The sequence below is a fragment of the Amblyomma maculatum genome, chromosome 2, assembly GCF_055883805.1.
Source record: "Amblyomma maculatum isolate TAMU_Amacu chromosome 2, ASM5588380v1, whole genome shotgun sequence".
Taxonomy (NCBI): Eukaryota; Metazoa; Arthropoda; class Arachnida; order Ixodida; family Ixodidae; genus Amblyomma; species Amblyomma maculatum.
This window is the reverse complement of record NC_139345.1, coordinates 57023382-57044896: the sequence shown is the minus strand read 5'-3', so window position 1 is coordinate 57044896 and position 21515 is coordinate 57023382. Positions and strand designations below refer to the sequence as shown.

General features: G+C 44.9%; 1 protein-coding gene across 1 annotated transcript in view; it reads left to right on the top strand.

Annotated features, from left to right (window-relative positions):
- The window catches only part of LOC146198706 (venom factor-like), a 121179-nt gene that overhangs the window by 13816 nt on the left and 85848 nt on the right, over nucleotides 1-21515 (top strand). The window contains exons 7-14 of the mRNA XM_084594202.1: nucleotides 1049-1133; nucleotides 4232-4337; nucleotides 5753-6001; nucleotides 9836-9997; nucleotides 10701-10829; nucleotides 11363-11428; nucleotides 20660-20857; nucleotides 21282-21443. Of these exons, the coding sequence (XP_084450328.1) occupies nucleotides 1049-1133; nucleotides 4232-4337; nucleotides 5753-6001; nucleotides 9836-9997; nucleotides 10701-10829; nucleotides 11363-11428; nucleotides 20660-20857; nucleotides 21282-21443 (1157 nt within the window). The remainder of the gene's footprint in view (nucleotides 1-1048; nucleotides 1134-4231; nucleotides 4338-5752; nucleotides 6002-9835; nucleotides 9998-10700; nucleotides 10830-11362; nucleotides 11429-20659; nucleotides 20858-21281; nucleotides 21444-21515) is intronic.

Here is a 21515-nt window from a genome sequence, read left to right as displayed (position 1 = left end):
TTAACTAGACCTTTACAGATATCGCATTATTAAATAGTTAAATAATGAAGTGCAAAAATATTTATTCGAAAAAATAAGTAAGTGGATTATGGAAATATGCGCCTTGTGGTGTGTTGTTTTCACGTAGTAAAGTGAGACTTTCCTCCCCGTGCGGCAACCGCGCAACGATTTTCCGCATATCTTGGGACTGTCGTGGTGAACTACCAAACCCAAAAGTGCATATGCATTTTCTGAGCAGAGGGGGGTAGCACTAATAATCCGGAAGGTCACCGTGAGCGTGTGCCGACTATCACCTCTAGAAGTCTGCCTTAAAAAAAAAAAGGTATCGATCAGACTGTCAGTTAATTGATCAGCTGATCAATCAATCAATCAATCAATCAATCAATCAATCAATCAATCAATCAATCAATCAATCAATCAATCAATCAATCAATCAATCAATCAATCAATCAATCAATCAATCAATCAATCAATCAATCAATCAATCAATCAATCAATCAATCAATCAATCAATCAATCAATCAATCAATCAAGCGTAGAAGTGATCCAGTGCTTCGAAAGACAGAGTTGAAAATAGCCCTTTTAGACATCTAAGAGTAAACTGCATCGTTTGCTATCGCGATCAAGTCCTGCAGAGAGTTCCAGACTGTGTGCTCAGTAATATACTCTAAAGATCGGATATACTTAGATGCTACTTCATTAAAAAATAATGAATTGCAAGGGGGTGATAGGAAATTGAGCCTACGCAAGTCGCAGGTAGTTCCTTGTTTTCAATCATTATCAAGGAGTGAGCGGACACAGTGCTGCACAGATTGTTGCGCCAAAACCCAAGGAGAGGGTTATGTGAGAAATGATATTTTCTCCCTTAAGCCTCTCCTTAGATTAGATGGCTTCATTTTCAAGATTGAAACTAATAAAAGTTTATTAAACGTATCTGGCCCATGCATTAGAAATCGACCTAGATTGAAGTGTCCGCTTTAATAATCATCTGACATTATCACGTAATATAAATGCAGTTATTTTTAAGATAATGTTTTATCTTTTTCAGTACTCCCAAGATTTTCGGTTAAAATAAGGACTCCAAAATACATCCTACCGGATTTTGCCACCATCCGTGTTGATGTTCGGTCAAAGTAAGTCTTTGGGATTTTCTGTTTGCCAAGAAAATTTGATGCCACTATTCATCTCCTGTTTGAAGATGCTCTGTTTGCCCTGTTCATTACAGCTCACGAAGGATAGTGCATGTAGCAAAACTACAAGCCGATTTACACAAGAATATACTAACAGCACTTATGTTTGGCACTACAACACGATTAAAAAAATCCGCAGAGAGGCCTGGAATCGCGTAGCGGCAACCATTCGAAAGCTCGCTCAAACGATGCGCTGCCGCTTAACCTGCTCCCCGCGCTTCCTCTTAATTATGACGTGCGCCACAGCGTCACAGGTAGCGCGACGGCCTCAGTAATAGTTCTGCATCGCTGACGGCGCCCTCGCCACTCATGTTCCTCCTCTAAAGGCTCCCTCTCCTGACGGCGCCCGTTGCTCTCCATCACGTGGTGTGGTAGGTGAGTAAAGCATAGGGTTGAAGTTGCGACATACAAGAACCAGACAGAAGACTGTGTCCAGTATCAAAAACATATATTAGCTCGTCCCGTTCAACAAAGCGAGAGCGAGGCAGTGCACTGCTAGTGTTAGGTCCTGCAGCCGCAGCATCCTCTATCTCGCACTCGGCCAGCGCACGCTGGAGTGTGTCGTCGTCTTCAGCACGATCACGCGCTACAGGGCCCTCCTCTAACGAGGGAGCTGTGATTTGGAGACGAGTGGCGAAGAGTGGATGGGGCAGGGGCGAACCGACGCAGTGAGTAGGACCGGTGCTGTCGGAAGGGGATGCGATAGTACAGGTGGATATGGTGTCGAGTCTAAGTAAGCAGGCTCGAGGTGGTCAACGGAGACCATATTTTCCCGGCCGTTGATGATGAGCAACACAAAGTACTTGGGGACACGCTAGAGAACCTTGTACGCGTCATCATACGGATGCTGTAAGGAAGGGCACAGCATTGTCGCGCACAAAAAGGTGCGTACAGCTCCGAAGATTGGGGCTCACGTAAATCTGACGAGAATACTGGCATTGCCGGGGAGGCACAACAGTTAGCATAGTACTGCATAGATGACAGACATAGACCGAAACGTCCGCTGGCGCGGGTGGGGAGGGGTCATTCATTTCGCCAGGGACTCAAAGAGTGGTTCCAAACGTAAACTCCACTTCGGAAGTGGAATAGTCACTGCGAAGGGCTGTGCGAATTCTAAGCATAACTAAAGGAAGCCGCTTGGTCTCTACTGAGAGGTGAGTCGAAGCAAATACAGAAACCTTGGACGGCCAAACTCGTCTCAGAGTCCAAGATGCAGCTATGCCGCATGTTAACGACGAGCTTGCAGTGGCATAAAAAGCAAGCACCGATCATTGGCTTGTGCACGTCCGCGATTACAAAGACCCAGCGAAATGTACGTTGGAGATAGATGTCGAGTTGCGTCCAGGCTGGCCGCTGCCAAGTGTAATAGTGTCGGTGTTTCGAAAATGTCTGGAAACTGGTCAAATGCACTTGACCAAGGATCGGGAAGGTGGTGTGTATCTGGAGGAGCCGAGAAATGAAGCGCGACAAGAGATACCATGAAGGGAATAAGAATGTCCCGTGCTCAAATCACGTCTGATTCATCGATTTGTGGTGTAAAAGAACGAGACGGAAAACTATCTGGTATCGACAAAATATATTGGCTCGTTCCACTCTACAAAGCAAGAGCGGGGCAGGGCACTGCTGTCGTTTGGTCCTGCAGCCGCAGCATCCCCTGTCTCGCGCTCGGCCAGGGCACGCTGGAGTGTGTCGTCCTCCGCAGCCCCACCACGATGCGTAGATGAGAGCTACAAAGGTATACATATGTCTTCGTTTCTAAACCCCAATCGCAGATTAGCCTCCAACTTGACTAGCAGTTGCATGCTAAACGGGAAGTGAAATGGTATGTTATCACCTTGAATGGTGTCCAGAGAGCGGCTGCTTCACAAGTTTGGTAAGAAAGGTGAAAAATCTGGCGTCACACAGAGGTCCGTTAGTGGTGCGAATGTGGTGGCAGGAATGCCAACCGGCTCTGTGTGCGATACGGATCTTCGCAGCCGTGTCTACCAGCTCTTGAGACACGCAACGACGTAGTGCATGACCCTCTACCGAACTGTGCATGCGCCAAATTGATTTCAACATGCACTGTCGTGAGTACATGCTGTTCCCAAATAGTGGCACGTAATATTCCTTTGAATCCATCGCCGCATTATATAACGGCTGTTATGAAGCCTTCCTTAAGGGTACCAGCGAGTGTTGACAACGCCAGATGAACTTTAGCGCTATGAGGCTAACAATGCTTTCTCATGAAAATATTTCGGTCGATATAACTAAATAACGCTTACGGATGAGATTGAGAAAGTGCTTTTCTGTGGCTGCAATTTAGGTGAAAATGCACCGTTCAAGCGGAGACAGCGATTGGCTTTTTAACACCGGCGCTGCTCTCATGGCACGTCTCGCTGCATCCTTGCTTCTATACCTCCTAGCTGTTCCTCTTCGCAGTCGACGAATGTACGGGGTTTGCTGCGGGGAACTTTGCTTTTAAACTATTGTTCACTGTGCTTAGCACATACTTAATACATTAATAAGGAATATATTTATTTTCATGCGTCGAAGCAACACATGTGCTATCTATGGTTTGTAGCGAAGCGCTCCGATTTATCTCTACCCCCTCAGATATTTATCCGAATACACACTCTGAGTGAGCTGACGTTCTGTGTTGTACTAGTATCAAAACAATGGCTATCCTACCAGAATTTAGGGTACTACGTTCAAAATCAGAGCGGCGCGTGCGCTTAATCAACTGAATTCAGAGTTCCCCTGGCGTGAAGTTGGCTTTACGAGCATACCTTAAGCAAAAGAAACTTCCCCGCCTAGGGATGTGCTGTAACATGCGTCGGCCAATCAGGTACTGTTCTTACGCATCGCACAGTTTTGCCCATGCTACGAAGTCGATGTTCCGTCCCACGCATTAGATGTCTATCAATACTATCATACATATGCGGCCATATTTGTGTGATATCATAGACAAGGAAAAAAATTCTCCCTGCTTCGAAACGATCGTCCTGGCTTAAACTGAGAGAAAAAGAAAACCTTTAGTCGCATACAATTCTCCTCAACAGGTTCGTTAACCAGCGGTTGGTCCATGGCTTCGTGTCATTCCACTTCTCTGTGAAGAACGAGCTCGGTGTTTTAGAAGAGATCGGCACGAGCAAGCATCCCAAGCAGGTAAGAAGTTGAGCGTTTACCTCATTAACAATTTTTGGAATCTATGTATGCAATATTTTGCAAAATAACAGTTACATCTTGTACTTCAGCCACTCTTTATTACCGTCTGTATGAACACGGCAGGTTAAAGTGCCGTAATAAGGGAGTGCTGTTTGCAGTGTCCAAATAGAAAAAAAAAAAATGAATTTCTTGAGCGAATAAACTATCATTATGCTTACAGTGAGAACTGCACCGGTACTAGGAGAAAATCTGTCGTTAAAACAAAACATACGCAAAAGAGAAAAGGCGTTGCCATTGTCCCTATAAACCGATTTAAAGTTTTACATTTTAGGTTGTCATTTTCTCGTTGCACGCTAAAGGCTTTCTGTTGATTAACGATTTCAGGTGTTTCTGCGGGCGTTCTAAACAAACCCTGAGGCCCTATATTATTACATTATTTAAAAGAGATACCGACCGCATCTGACGGGACCTGGACACTTTATTGCTTGCATCTGCTACAAAAAGGTGGTTGCAAGTTGTAGAAGCAAAATTAGAAGCGAATGCCTGACTCGAGAAAAGCGCTGTTTGGTGATGGATTCAATTAGTACAATGTTGCATATTTCCCTGAAATTATTCATGAATACCAACACCGATGCCCTGAATTGAACAGATTTACGATGCCCTTACCTTGTTCTGAGTCAAGACAGTATATGCAAAGGTATCCTTTACCGCATCCAATTAATCTGCCACAATGGGTATAGGGAGGTTATGGTTTGGCATCAGGGGCCTAAGGGCCCAAATCTGTACACGAAACATAATTAAGGGGCCCTGAGTGAAAGGCCGGATATTAATTTGGACTGAATTGTGTTTTCACGTGCTCTAACACCGCGCAGCCCACGGGTGTGTTTTGCATCTCACATATATTGCAAAGCGGCCGCCGAGGCCAGTATTCGATCCGGCGAAATTCAGCATAACTATATTAGCCACCGCAGACGGAGTGTGCTGTTACATAGAGGTCTGTTCCTCCCGATTACAAGGCCGTCGATTCGATAAAGAGAGTGGCCTGTGTTTGTATTTCGCACACCAAACAAAATCAATTCTTTTAAAAGGGAGACAACAATTGCCTGCATCGTTTCTGTGACAACTTTACTCCATGGACAACGTATATGAGCTACACTGCAATGAACGCACTACTTTGTTATGTACTATCATCCTATCCAACATGTCCTGCCTTCCGGGTGCTATAATTTTAGGTTGACTACTTCACGGTTGGACTTTCGTAGGTCCCGTCAGAAAAGAATTGCTCGATCTCAGGATGTGTAGCAGAAAAAGCAGCAGTCGAACTAAGCGTATATCGCTAGTTGAATATCTTGTCATTTCGGAGAGCTTCTAATGCAGAGCGACTTGTCTGGAATTGAATATGGCCTCTTTCGCAGCTTGTAGCAGGTGACTCTACCTACGAGCTGAGCCGCGCCGATGTGGTGGCCCGGCTAGGGGAGGGCAAGCTCGCCGCCCTGTTCCGCACTCGCGGGCGCCTGGTGGTCGAGGCGACCGTCACCGAGGAGGCAACGGCCATCCAAGAGACTGGGCGCAATGAGGAGGCCGTCTTCTCCAGCTCGCCTTACCTCATATCGACAGCACGCAGCGAAAAAAGCTTCAAGCCGGGCATTAAGTTCTACATAGTGGTAAGAATCGGGCGCGGACACTGCGATATCTTTTCCAGCGTTATTGCATTAACTGAAAAATGGCTCAATATCAATGGAGGAGCGCGGCTTTTCATATTGCTAACGATTGTATGTTTTGGTGTAAGCATACGGCAGCTAAGACAGCACGTGGTTTTGAATTATTGCAACATTCCCCTAGCTGTCTGTGGGAAGGGCTTGATTCACACCGATGTTGAAAACCGCTTAAAATCATCTTAATGACTAGCGATGTATTCACCGTTCTTTTTATCCCCCATATGAGCCCAGCCCCACGGGGTTAGGCGAGGACAGTTATGTGTGTTAGGGTTTGATAAAGATAATCATGAGTCGTTTTTTTTTTTCCAATTGGCACAGTGTGGAAATTGTTCCGGTTATGTGCTGTTGAGGATCAGGCCAGCTATCGCACTGATATAACCACAACGCCACACACCACGCGCAGTAGATGGGTAATAATACCAATGTGTGGTTGGTCGGATTTTGGCTCGACGTTTAGGCAGTGCTTATCTTCGCCATCTAAGAATACGCAGTTTCATGCCACCGGCGATAAATTTCCTATTTTTAAATATTTGCAATATTTCTCAAAATGACAGTTCTTGCGCGAACAATTCCACCTTTACTATATAGCCGACAACATTTCATCAGAATATTTAAACCTGAACCGAATGATGTGCTGGAGGTGAGCCTCAACCAAACACGATTTTCATAACCGTGTACCCGATGCGACCCTTTCTTATCTCTGTTCAGAAGTACTTTTTTGTCGCTTTTTTTGTGCCTAGTGGCTGCAGAATGAGTTTCGTGCTTTAAACAGCAGTCGCTGCTCAACGGACTCTGCTTTGGGCAACCTGTACTTTGACCCCATGCGGTCTTCTTTGCGAGATCTGGTGTCATTAAGGCTTCCCCACTTGTGTTTTATTTCATGATGTAGGTATTCAAGAGCGAGAAAGAAGGAGACGTGTTTTTAAATGGTGACACGAGGCATAAGCGATATACGTGGTTCGTTTGCACGGCGAGAAAGAGGAATGACTTTACAGCGATACAGCCGTATCTTTTGCTGCTATCGCGGCCGAAGTAAACGAACCCAAACGCTCTGTCAGCTGGTCCGAGGCTAGTCTAGTCCGCCTTGTTGGAGAAAAGGGGCACGGGTAATGTGACTAAATTGTATTGAAAAGGTGCCGGAGAAAAGAGAATGTTTCAAATCAGCATCATGCAAGGGCATGCAAAGGCTCTACAGAGTGCGTGAAGAAAAGAAGTGGTTGTAATTAGAGGTATGCTTCGAAGAAATGCCCCAAACCTGTGCAGCGAGGGGGGGGGGGGGGGGGTGAGGTAGAGTTTGATCACAGGAACAGGGGTAGCAAGTAGAAACTTTCTAATGTTCCAATCGGACTCAGGATTATGAGACGCCGTATGGAGGGCTTCGGAAATTTCGACCAAATGGGGTTCGTTAAAAAGCTCTGTAATGTTCTCATAGTGAAAATTTATTCAAACTCCCTTCTCCAGCATATGCTTCTTGCGGCATTCCCGAAAGAGAGGCCCACACAACAGCTTTTTGTTGCTCGTGTGCGCGATAACGACTGGCGTTATCCTATGCTTTGTCTCATCTTGGGAGCAGAATCACGATATAGGTATAGTATTCACCAGCGTCACAGCATCGGCACGGCGCATTTTGTAGTGCTGACGGTCAACATTACTGAGAGGATGTAGACAAAGAGCGAAGAAGTGACACATGCTAGCGCACTGGTCACTTTTTGTCAGTGAGCCATGCATAGATGGCGCTCAGACAGCGTCTGTCTAGGGCGCGCTATATTCTAGTGTTCAACAGTACAGCATTTCACTATTGTACTAAGCACCACCAGCTCTCGACTGAATTAGGGAAATGTGTGAAGTGACGGACCCTTTGAAGAAAAATCTCCAAAAGTGCTCATGAACAGATATATTTCTTTTGGGTTGTGGCAGTGACGCCAACTGCGTAATTGTTCCATAATGCGGCGTTTAAGCGAGTATGATAATGACTAACGAAGGCCCTTATTTCCCTGAACGTATTTTTTTCCTCTCTTTTTGGGGGCCAAGACAACGCTGGCATGCTCACTACAAATAGGATGTACTGCTGTCGCCGTGGTGACAGCATCAATAAAAGCTTAAGATGTCACGTGAACAAAGACAAAGCCTTATTACATTGCTTGATTACCTTCTATACGGGACTAGTACTTTGGATACAGTGGTACTCAGCAGGAGTACTAGGTCGCTCGAGCTTTATGGATATTTTTACGTGCCGAAAGCGTCCGCCCACCACGGTCTTCAGGCCCACTGCAGCTCGTGGCGAGTCTCATGCTGTTCAAGTGGATTAATGCCTCCTTTTAGAGCGCAGCTCTTTGGTGCCCTTTCCAGTGTTTGTCATCGGCGTCGGCCGCATCGGCCTCGTAACCAGCTCTGCTTCCCTCCCTTTCATCCCCCCAGTTCGAGCCGGCGCTTCGGCAACCGAAGCCTCGCAGGAAGAGGGGGGGGGGTACACTCAGCCGCGAACGATGGGGCCAGGAGCGAGCGCAGCAACCGGAGAACACGAGGAAAGGAAGGGGGGGGGGGGTCGCCGGAGGCAGCGCAAGCAGCGACTGACTGATGCCGCTGATGCCGCTATCGAGTCAAGACAACGTGACTGCAAGAACACCGTCGCCGCCATGCAGGAAGAGGAGGAGGGGGTCCCCCCTCTTCCTGCGTGGTGGCGAGGGTGCTCTCCGGTTGCCCGAACGCTGGCTCGCTATCAGCGGACCACGGTGTGTGCATCTCGTTCTCACTCGCTTCACCCGCTAGCGGCGTCAGCGGCATCAGTCAGTCGCTGCTATCTGTTCGTCGCGCAACGTTCCTGTGGGTCCACGCGCTGCCTCCCGTAACCTCCCGATAACTCAATTGCTCTCTTCATTTCTCCGACTACAAAGCTTCTTTAGTGACAGTCAAGAACTGTTAGTGGAGTGTTTCTTGAAGGAATACGTGTGAAAATTAAAAAAAAGTTGTCTGTAATTGTACATACGTGTCTTGCTCGAAATTTTTGCCTCAGTTTATCGAAAAGGGGAAACAGCTGATGGGCAAGCTGCGCTCAAATTTCGCATTAGGAGGTAATGTAATCGTGGGCATTTTTTTTTTCCGCTTTCCTGTTCCTCTGGCTTAGAGCAGCCAACCCCAGGGTCCTGTATCGATCAAGTCGCTTTGTCCTAGCAAAATAATTCTAAGGGCACATTGCACTACTAAAGTGCGATGAGGCGAAAGCGTCTGTGGCGAAGTGATCCTAAGCCTTCCACTACGGTAACCTCATTATTACTCCTAATTGATTAATTATTTATGTTTTGTAATATTTTTGTGAGTACTAGTTAATATTTGGTTAGTGGTAGTTAAGGTCGTATTACTAGTAAGTGCATGGTTAGTGCTAGTTAGAAGCGCCATTCAATTACATGAGTTGCCATAGGCAACTGCTTATCTATTACTCAATTAGACATTAATTATCACGCAATTATTATAGAATTGCTTTAAATCGTGTTTCGATATCATTCGAATGCCATCGATTATGTATCGATTAAGTGATGATTGGCATATGCCCATATAATGCACGCACCCGAAACGCGGAGACATTTGGCGACACAGTTGCTTATGATAGTATCAGGCATTAAAGGTTTTGGCTTAATACCACCTTTTGCGTCTCTCCATCACAGCCTTTGTACTGCAACCTCTTTCACCTTGATTCACACCCCTACCGGAAAGGGCTGCAGCAGCGCATTTTTTTCAGTCCTGCAGGCCGACTTGACGTCAGTTCTCTCGCGGTATTCGCAGGCGGAAGTGACATATCCCAATGGTGAGCCAGCTGCGGGCGTACAGACAAAACTCACAAGCGGAAACGGACTTGTGCAGCCTATGAGCTACAAGACGAACATAAACGGCGTGGTGACATTCCTCATCCCCTCCAAATCTGGCGATGGCGAATTGAAATTTACGGTAAGTGCGCAGATGCATGGATACTTTTTGCGCTGTCGGTGGCAATGGAAGCGGCTATGTTAAATCTTTAGCACCACTCTTCTTTCCGCGCACACAAACACACTGTGCACAGCTATGGAAGCTTTGCGTTTTTTGTCTGCACTATTTGCCCGAACACCGGCCGAGAGCAATCCCTTCAATCAAATAAAAGCTTCATTCATTCATTCATTTTTCTCATAAATTGGAAGTGGTAATAAATGCGGAACCATCTTACGTAAAACCCGGTGAGGAAAAACAGGGCGCACTCCATAAGAAATGCTGTCACATATTGTGCTGGCATTTGGTATCTAGGATTTACTGACGGAGGGAGCAAAACGCTTGTTGCGAAGAAAACGGGACGCTTATTTATTTGTGCTGTGTACAAGGCTATGTACTGTTGTATAAAGCGCGGCCTGTCTCAGTTCAACTTTTTCTTAGGGCATTCAGCAGTGTAATTATTGTCAACATGTAGGGAGTGACTGTAACTTGTTTTTGCTCCCTTTGTTTTGGTGCCTCGCTGAAGACTTACACTGCAGCGAGGCACTTACTAAGAAACATAACTGCCGGATAGCTAAACTGAAATACTGTTTCTACTACCGTATGCAAAGCCTTTGTTGAAGGCTCAGAGCTTTGGAGAGCTATACACAAAGTAATAGTGTGAATATTGGTGTACCGCCCTGCATAGGTGGAAACCACCGACCCCAAGCTGCAGCAAGATCAGCAGGCCAAAGTTATAGTCACAGTGCAGCCTTACAACGATTACTCTTGGAGATACATCGCAATAGAGAGAAAGGACCCGAAAGCTCTTGTTAAGGTGAGAATGTACCTCAGTTATAGCTACAGATTGATATTACTTTCCTTTACATCAAATGTTCGCTTTGTTGTCTCCCCACTTTCTTCACGGTCACAAGAGAACATTTCATTCGACACGCATGAATGAAAATGTTAGATGGTAATTGGCGACACGTAGGTCCTATCACCTGACGCACTGAAATTTGCATACAGATATATAGCGGCAGATGAACTTTCAAAGCTTCACGTTTCATTAATTTTTAATCCCCTGTTACGCTAGGCTTCGATTAACTGCCACGTCACAAAAATTTATATTAGCTCGTACAATTGAGCACTATTTCGTGTAAGGTTTGCATTCTATAGCGCATAAGCAAATAAAGCCTTCATACGTGTTCACGTTTATTTTAAATAGATTTTGGTGTACTAAAACCCTGTTTTCAGTAGCACAATTCTTAAACCTGAAAAAAGAGCTACATTCGCATCTTATTTCTCGATGGCCTCATCAGTGGAGTTAAATCTGTGTTGGGTTAAGATTACTCTTTTCTTACTTCACAGGCGCGCACCACGTACGAGGTCTCGATCATCAAATCCGGAAACTCCTACCTAACAGCGTATTATGTGGTAAGAAAAAAACAAGTCGTCGCTGTACATATACACAGACAGACAGACGGACATACAGACAGATAAATAGACATACAGGCAGATAGATAGATATATAGATAAATAGACATACAGGCAGATAGATAGATAGATAAATAGACATACAGGCAGATAGATAGATAGATAGATAGATAAATAGACATACAGGCAGATAGATAGATAGATAGATAGATAGATAGATAGATAGATAGATAGATAGATAGACATACAGGTAGATAGATAGATAGATAGATAGATAGATAGATAGATAGATAGATAGATAGATAGATAGATAGATAGATAGATAGATAGATAGATAGATAGATAGATAGATAGATAGATAGATAGATAGATAGATAGATAGATAGATAGATAGATAGATAGATAGATAGATAGATAGATAGATAGATAGATAGATAGATAGATAGATAGATAGATAGATAGATAGATAGATAGATAGATAGATAGATAGATAGATAGATAGATAGATAGATAGATAGATAGATAGATAGATAGATAGATAGATAGATAGATAGATAGATAGATAGATAGATAGATAGATAGATAGATAGATAGATAGATAGATAGATAGATAGATAGATAGATAGATAGATAGATAGATAGATAGATAGATAGATAGATAGATAGATAGATAGATAGATAGATTCGAGAAGGGAAGCCAGGAATGTTAGCCAGAAAAAATCAGTACCAATTTGCCACTGCCAAGTTTCAATACAGAGCGTTTGTTCTGAATTATTTGTAATGCGGGAAGACGGGTACGTGTGGGTTGCATGCTTGTGTAAATCGTTTATTAAATACGATGTTCACGCACGATGTGGTAAAATTTTAATTCAAACTGGACGAGAAAAAATTGGGGGTGACCCAGAGCAAATTTGGAGGTCGATATCGTGTTCGACATATTCCATTTAGTGTGGTGAACTGAAAAATTGACTGCGGCCCTACGTTGGTAAAAATTCGACATGTACATGGTCGACCTTGGCTCAAGCACGGGTTATAAAGGGATGGCAGAGGTCGTTACTGGTTATTGGTCAGATATTGGTCAGTCTAGTTGGCCTCACGTTGGTTCCTACATCGACTAGCAGCCTGTCCGACCTATGTTATGCATGGTTTCGAAAGGATGGCCTGAGATAGGGATATTATACTTTCTTTACACCGGTCGACCCCCTGCTGCTCACCGAGGCCAAAATTTCTATGCTGACATTGTAGACAATGTCTGCCCTGGCAACGCAAAATATCGCCTGAATTGTTTAAAATATTTGTCCATAACGTGGCCAAAAACCATGCACGTTCCCTGTGAAAACAATCAGTGGCCCTCAGAATGTTCTGCAAAACTGAAATACAGTTACTAACAACATATAGCAAGGAGCAGATGTGGACATATTTAACACCATTTGCATGGCGACGAGTGGTAAAATAGGTGGACGATTCTATTTAATCAGAAAACGTTTTCAAGTTGGTCGGCCAGGATCGAAATATTTTATGCCATAAGAAAATAAAAATATGACTTCAAAATGATGTTTACGCACTAATTATGATCATGAGATGCCCGTGTCAAGTAGCCCCGGCTCGGTTGGAATAAAAAATTGTGTCGCTGTTCTTCGTCGTGGGTCTTGCGAGACGGCAACGGCCGAATACCAAGAGGCGATCGCCATGCGGACGAAAAGTTAAGACACTGATTTTGATCGAGAAGAAAGCTGTGTCGGGACTTCATGGCGAATTAGCTGAACAATTTAGTGGCGATCGCGAACCCGCTCTTCGATGGAGCAGTGAGTGTGCGCGTTGCATTCTTTCGAGTGGAAGCTTCGCTTTGCAGCGAGGGGGAACAGACGCAACCTTCCGTCAGTATTGGCGCGTCGCGTACTCAATCGTCCTTTTCGGTTCACAGAAGTAGCTCCACTTCTTAAGGACGACAGATAAACAATGAAAATATCCTTTAAAGAAAGTTATCTCTGGCACGGAATTATTCTTGACGTCATGGGTCTTAAGAAGCTCAAAACTAGCTATTCCATTAACACCATGCATAGCTGAAACGATACCATTTTTGTGTCGTCTCTAGACACCTGCTTGACTTTGCTTAAGGTTCACATTTCTCAGCGATGCCTGACCGCAGATATACGACGCTGACATGTGAATTTTCGCCATCAATCCGCAATGGCCGGTCTTCGCGCAGGACATCTTCGTCTGGCGAATTTGAACTCTCAGACCGATCGCTGTTTGCAAGGTTATTCGTAGACGAACCTCCAACAGTATCGATCACAACCAATCCCACTCAACTCTGCTGCCGCAAAAGAGCGAAATTATGAAAGTCTTGGAGTCATCAGCTGATACTACATTGACATGGTTGTTCTGCCTACAGAAGAAGCCGAATTGGATCCGAAACGTGCTGTTGTTGGCTCTAAATGAGTATACGACATTCAAAAATGAATATTTCTGCGTATATTGCGGTGTCTTCAAACGTTCCTGTTATTACATAAAAAACATCTATTATTACACATTTCAGTGCCGCCACCTTTTCACAAAATGATTTTTCTTCAAAAATAAACTTTTTTATGGGACCATTTCGAAAAAAAAAAACAAGGCACTCCTTTGGATATCTTATTGCCTCCTTTCGTAAAACGTCACAACTTAGTGTAATGGGGACGGTTATGCTGTTTTCAGCTCGTACGAAATTTTTACGTCATCGCCAGTTTAATGGAATCAATTTCAGTAACGTTATATTGATCTGCCCCATGATCTTCATATTTATCGTATAAGAAACACTGCACCATAGAAACGCAACGAAACAAGGCAGCACCACACCGCTCAGGTACACACATACTGACAACTTTAAGCAAGGTTATATATCCCATGACGCGCTCGTTTCAGAGTTAGTGGTCCTTGGAAGGGAAGAAAAGTTATTTCAATCATTAGTAACCTTGTGGCAGTAAAATAGAAAATAAAACAGGGCATGTCATATTGCCGAAAATTTTTATTCAAGAATTTTGCTCTTTTGCCTTTGTACCCCGCCGGGGTGGCGCAGTGGTTACGGCGCTCGACTACTGCGCCTAGGGACGGGGGATCGAATCCCGGCCTCGGCGGCCGCTTTTCGGTGGAGGCGAAAAGCAAGGCACCCGTGTCCTGTGCGATGGCAGTTTCAGTTCAGTCGTTCAGTGGTGTTCGACTCTTCGTAACCCTATGGACCATGTCACGCCACGCTTTCCGGTCTTTCACCATCTTCCTAACATAACATAACTTCATCTGCAGTGCCTCGAGGATGCTATCTAACCATCGCGTTCGCTGCCTACCGCTTCTCCGGCGACCCTCAACCTTTTCCAACATCAAATCTTTCTCCAGCGACTCCTCTCTTCTCATCAGATGACCAAAGTAGCTGAGCTTTAACTTTAGAATTTGACCCTCCAATGAGCAGTCAGGGTTTATGGTCGACAATATCGACTGATTTGATCTTCTGGCAGTCCAAGAAACTCTCAAGAGTCTTCGCCAGCACCACAATTCAAATGCGTCAATTCTTCGGTGGTCAGCCTTTTTCACAGTACAACTCTCGCATCCATACATCACAACTGGATAGACCATAGCACGAGTTATACGGATCTTGGTTGGCAGACTAATGTCTCTGCTCTTTACTAGGCGGTCAAGGCTAACCATTGCTCTCTTTCCCAGAAGCAGGGGTCTCCTAATTTCATGGCTGCAGTCTCCTTCCGAGGTAATCTTGGAGCCCAAGAAGAGAAAATCTGTCACAGCTTCCACTTCTTGTCCATTGATGCTCCAGGACTTGATAGGGAGAGACGCCATGATCTTTGTCTTTTTAATGTTCAGTTTAAGCCCAAACTTCTCACTCTCTTCTTTTACGCGCATCAGAAGTCTCTTGAGTTCCACTTCACTTTCTGCCATTAAAGTGGTATCATCCGCATATCTAAGGTTGTTGATACGTTTTCCAGCAATCTTCACTCCAGCTGAAGACTCGTCCAGACCGGCCTTCCTCATGATGCACTTTGCATATAGGTTAAATAGGCAGGGCGACAGTATGCAGCCTTGCCCCACTCCTTTCTCGATCGGAAACCAATCAGTAAGACCATGCCCAGTTCTGACTGTGGCCTCTTGCCTTTCATACAGGTTCCTGAGGAGACAGATGAGGTGAATTGGAACTCCCATCACTTGGAGAGCTTGCCACAATCTGCTGTGATCTACGCAGTCAAACGCTTTTGCCTAATCAATAAAGCAGAAGTAGATGGGTTTCTGGAACTCTCTTGCTTTATGATCCAGCGAAGGTTCGCAATTTGGTCTCTAGTTCCTCTGCCCTTGCGAAACCCAGCTTGCACGTCCGGAAGCTCCCGATCCACATACTGCTGCAGCCTACCTTGGAGGATTTTCAACACCACCTTGCTAGCATGCGAAATAAGCGCGATCGTGCGGTAGTTGGAACAATCTTTGGCACTGCCTTTCTTTGGGATGGGGATGTAAACTGCCCTCCTCCAATCCTGCGGCCACTACAGGGTTGTCCAAATCTTCTGACATAATGTATGCAGAATGTCAACAGCGTCATGGTTGAGGTTTTGAAGCAACTCAGCTGGAATGCCATCAATTCCGCTAGCTTTATTCTTAGCAAGGCTGGCTAAGGCCCATTCAACTTCACTCCTCAGGATGCCCGGCTCGAGATCAGTAATCACAACTAACTTATGTTGGGTTTGCACTTTCCAGTCCTTCTTCTACAGTTCTTCTGTGTATTCCAGCCACCTCTTCTTTATCTCTGAGACTTCAGTGAGGTCCTTGCCTCGTTTGTCCTTTATCACGCCCAGCTTAGCACAGAAGCTTCCTTTGATATCTTTGATTGTCTTATACAGAGCTCTTGTGTTCCTTAATTGGCTGTTGTCCTCAACTGCTTGGCACTGTATGTTCAGGAAGGCATTCTTATCTCTCCTTGTTATTTTCTTAAAATCCGCATTGAGAATCTTGTATCTTTCTCTTTCCCCCATAACTTTTGCCATCCTCCTTTCCTCAGCTATTTCCAAAGCCTCTTCAGATAACCAGTGTGCTTTCTTGCATTTCTTTTGCTTTGGAACTACCTTAGTAGCAACTTCTTGTATTATATCACGAACATCAGTCCACATCTCTTCGGGCTCTCTGTCTTCTAGATCTAATTCTTGAAATCGATTCCTCACTTCCACAGCATATTCTAATAGATTTTGATCCAGATCATACCTGAAAGGCCTTCTAGTATTTTGCGTTTTCCTCAATCGAAGCTTAATTTTGGCAACAAGAAGCTGATGATCGGTGCCACAATCGGCCCCAGGCCTTGTTTTTACTGCTTGTATAGCGCTTCTCCATCTCTGCCGGCAAAGAATATAATCGATCTGATTCCTGTACAGACCGTCCGGTGAAGTCCATGTGTACAGGCACCTCTTGTGCTGTTGAAAATGAGTATTCGCTATGGTCAGGTTGTTTTCTTGACAAAGCTCTACTAGCCTCTGCCCAGCTTCATTTGGCTCGCCAAGACCGAACTTGCCTATAATTCCGGATATTTTTTCACTCCCCACCTTAGCATTCCAGTCTCCTATGAGAAAAACAACGTCTGATGATGGGGTGCGGTCTAAAAGGCATTGTAGATCCGCATAAAATCTCTCAACGTCAGCTTCTTCAGCAGTAGTGGTCGGTGCATAGACTTGGATAACTGTTATGGTGAAAGGGTGACCTTGGATCCGAAGTGAAATCATTCGGTCGTTTTTGGGGTTGTACCCTAGCACTGCTTTGCCCATTCTTCTGTTTACTATGAGAGCGACCCCATTCCTTCTCTTGGATTCGTACCCACAATAAAAGACATAATGGTCGCCGGAGTTAAATTCTCCCATTCCGGTCCACTTGAGCTCGCTGATACCCAAGATATCAATGTTCAATCTGTCCATTTCTCGCTTGACGACATCCAGTTTACCTTGCGTCATAGATCTTACATTCCATGTTGCTATTTGATATATCTCCTTGCAACATCTGACTTCCCGGTCGCTTCCCGACACATCCACAACTGAGCGTCCTTTTGGCTTTAGCCCAGCCGCTCCATTCGTCCTGGAGCTACTAGGAATCGCCCTTTGTTCATCCCCAGTAACATGTGGGACGCCTTCCAACCTGGGGCTCATCTTCCGGCGCCATATCTTTAATGGTATTGTGACTGGCCATAGGTTTTCTTGGCAGGAAATACTGAAGTGGGTTGCCATTACCTTCTCCAGCGAATCACATTTTGTCAGAACTCTCTGCCGTGACCTGTCTATCTTGGGTGGCCTTACACAGCAGAGCTCACGACTTCATCGAGTTTCGCAAGCCCCTCCGCCACGACAAGGCAGTGATCCATGAAGGGGGCAGTGCACGTTAAAGAACTCCAGGTGGTCGATATTTTTGGAGTCCTCTACTACGGCGTCTCTCATAGTTTGAGTCGCTTTGGGACGTTAAACCCCACAAACCAAACCAACCAACCTCTTTCACCTTTGTGTGAACTTGATGCAAATGCATATTTGGCCGACTTCGGGGGCAGCCAACCACGGCCCTACTTTGGACCATGTTTGTCTGTCGAGCATAGGGTGTCGAATGGTTCCCTAGCATTTGCCGATAGCTCGTTGAAAGTCTTTGTCCAACTATTTAAAGGCGTTAATGACAAGCAGTCACGACCCATATTAGGATCTGGATTGACAGGTCAAGAATACCGGCTGACGAACTCTGCTGAGGCATTTACGGGCCTAGACGCATTAGGTTGCAATTGGTTTTGGTTTAAATTGACCGAGGACAAATTTTGGAGGTGCCATGGGGGTGGGGGGGGGGGGAGTGTAGGGCACATGTATTATTATGAGGCCACCTCGTATTCAGCATAACCGAATTAGGTAGGATATAGATTTTGGTCCCAATCAGCCGAGTCCAAATTTTGGAAATGCCTGGGCCAATTATGAGTTAACCCAGGCCAGATTTAGAGGTCTGGATTATATGTTTGTCAACCCTAATTAGGCTGGTCAATTTCAGTCCAAATCGGCCGATGAAAAACTTTGGAGGTTGCGGTGGCTCAGGCAAAATTTTGAGATGTTTTATTGTGTTCGCCGTAGCTGACTAGACTGGACATCGAATTTGGTGCAAACCAGCCGAGGGCAAATTTTGATGGTGGGACAGGCCGAATTTGCGGTTGGTCCGGGCTAAATTTCGGAGTCACGATGAAGTTCGCCTTAGTCAAACTAGGTTGGACTGCGATATTTTATACACATATCGACGCACATGAGGAGGCCCCCACTTCTCCCCCGCACACACACACAGCGTTGGTGTACATGATGAGTTACTGCATTTATTCCTTAGAGGTCAATCCCGGTGTCATTCACCTTCTGAAATCGTAGCGGTAGTGCTAACGCTATAAATATGTTTGGGTTGATTAGTCTTATCCGGGGAAGCGGGTGAAGGGATTAAAATAACAAAATAGCAAGGGAGAAGAACACAGACGTGAATTAGATCTTCTCGGTCCCTAAAATCTCATTCCAGTTCGTCGGGCTTTGTCGCTGCATAATATTTTACGTGCACATAAGCTGATCTCAGCGCAAGGAACATGGCTGTTCAGAGCTGAATTCAAATAGCTGTAGAGTTGCGACAGTGTGATATCATCTTTTTAATAATAGCTTTTTCCGACACGTGATGATGCAATTAACTTTGCTTTGGCTGTTGCACCTGACGGGCGAAAACAGACAGTGGAGATTTAGCTATTTATTTAGCGTTCTCACTGAGACATCAGGTTACTATCAGGGGATTCTGCTGGCATAATGCGCTCTTGTCAAAATGAAAACCACCTAATGCATTTATCTACCTTTCCCAGATGATTTGTGAAATCACGCAATGGGAGGCAAGTCGTACTAATGAAGGATGTATCGAGACTGTGGTGCGAAAATAAGGACTTTCGTTCTGCAAGTTTCGTTTTCTATCTCTTACGAAGGGGTAAAACATTTCGCATCTTTCACTGCAGCTCAAGGAGAAATCCTTAGGTTTGAATTGGGCAGTAAATTATATTCAAAGTGTAGACAACAGAAGTATTCGCTTTATTCTACAATCTAACAGGGTTATACTCGAGTTAAAAAGAATCATGAGTATTGATATGAATATTTGAGGTTATAAAATAGTTATACACAAGTTAAGGGTAAAAGCAAGAGTGCACTGAATCCATCTAGTACTCCGTTTCTTGCAGCGACCTGTCGCTCGATGCATACTGGCATCTAACCGCTCGCTGCTCTTTTGCGGGCCTCAGTAGCTTTGCAGTGAAGCCTCAGTGGAGAGTTATTGAGGACCAGTCACTCCCTATAATAATGTGTAATCCTCTTGGGGGAACACTATGGATGTTGTAATCATTCGGTAAAGCCAAGGTAAAGTAGGGCGCCACAGTGTACAGTAGCGAAGCATGCGAGGACTTCAGGCTTAGATAGTGAGGTTAGGTCCAGCGCACATGACAGCCACGTGGCGTAGAAGTATTTTTGCTGAAAAGTCTTGCTGAAAACTGCTGAAAGGTCTTGCGGAGTAGCGGCACTTGAAGGAGCACATCTCACCGTTTAATCGTTTAATACTTCAGACCATCGGTGAAATCGGTTTTGGGTTTATCTGAAGATTTTGGCATACTTTAACAAATGCTTCGAAAGGAAAACAAATGCGTTCAATGCACTCATTATTTTGAAATATCCAGGTTCGATTACCCGAGTTCGTTTCTATATACAATGAACTATGCATTAGCGGCAGAAGGAATCATAGGGAACGAAATCAATAAAGGCGATTTAGATAGGTTGATATCTATTCTAGCGGCCTTTTCTAATGCTGTCATTATTAAACCAGAATATTCACCCCAGTGCAGCAGTAATGAGATCGTGCCATGCTTTCAATAACCAAAGAAGCTCATTCTTTGCTGGATGTTGGTTTATCACGTGAATCATATGCAATATATATTTACAGTGGTTATTATAAAAGCTGAATTAGACATCCTTATGATTCCGGTTATGACTGCTCTTACTGATTTGGCATTGAACATCAAGGGCTCGTTAGAAGTCCAGAAGCCATCACGAAGATATAGAATGAATAATGTATTGAATGAGCCTGAGTTCCATTGTGCGCACAGCGCAAGCGTTCGGTCATTGTATGTGGACAAAAAAGCTCATAGTGTAGAGATAATATACCAAGCTAACGGTCATGCCTACGCAGGTCCTATCCCGTGGCCGGGTGATGGCAGCAGGAAAAGTGAATACGGACGGTGGTGTCCTCGACCCGAAGGTGGCCTTCGAGGTGACTCCAGAAATGACGCCCAGCTTCCGACTCGTGGTGGTCGGCTTTATGGACAAATACCTCGTCTCAGATTCCATCTATGTCACTGCTGTGCCTGAATGCACGGCGGACTCGGCTGTGAGTGCGTAATGTGTTAATCTGGCCTGTTAGCAACTGTGGTAAGGAGATAATTGTCATAGAAACAAACGTCATTTATTCCTTAATACGTATACTGAGAACAGCAAAAAAGAGCCAGCCTGGTACGAGAAGGTCGGCTGGCCTTTAACGAAAAAGGGGATGTAGGTGAGACGTAAGGAAGATAAAAGATTGTCACTAATCTCAGACGATAAATTGGCGTGCATTAGAAGATATTTACAGTGCACAAAGTAAGTCTACGTGTGTACGTTGTTGCTAAAAATCCCCTGATAAACTACCATAAGTCTAAGCGAAAGTTTGGTAGCCAGGAAACATTAATACTCAACAGAAAACAATTGCTCGCATCTGGTGTTATTTGTTTGCTGGTTACTATACTCAATTCACGAGTATTCTACACGCGGCGCAGTTCACTCTGACGCGGAAGAGTGCGAATCCAGAAGTAGTGCTGGAGCCCGGCGCCACCGAGACTCTCTTGCTGAAGGGCAGGCCCGGGACACATGTAGGCCTACTGGGCGTGGACCAGGCAGTGTACCTTCTGCGACGCAAGGACCTTCTTACGCGAGACAAAGTGAGTTTGTTGCCGTGGGTCTTACGGCACATAAGATCATGCGCCGACTAAAACAAGGCGAGTGGAGTCTGA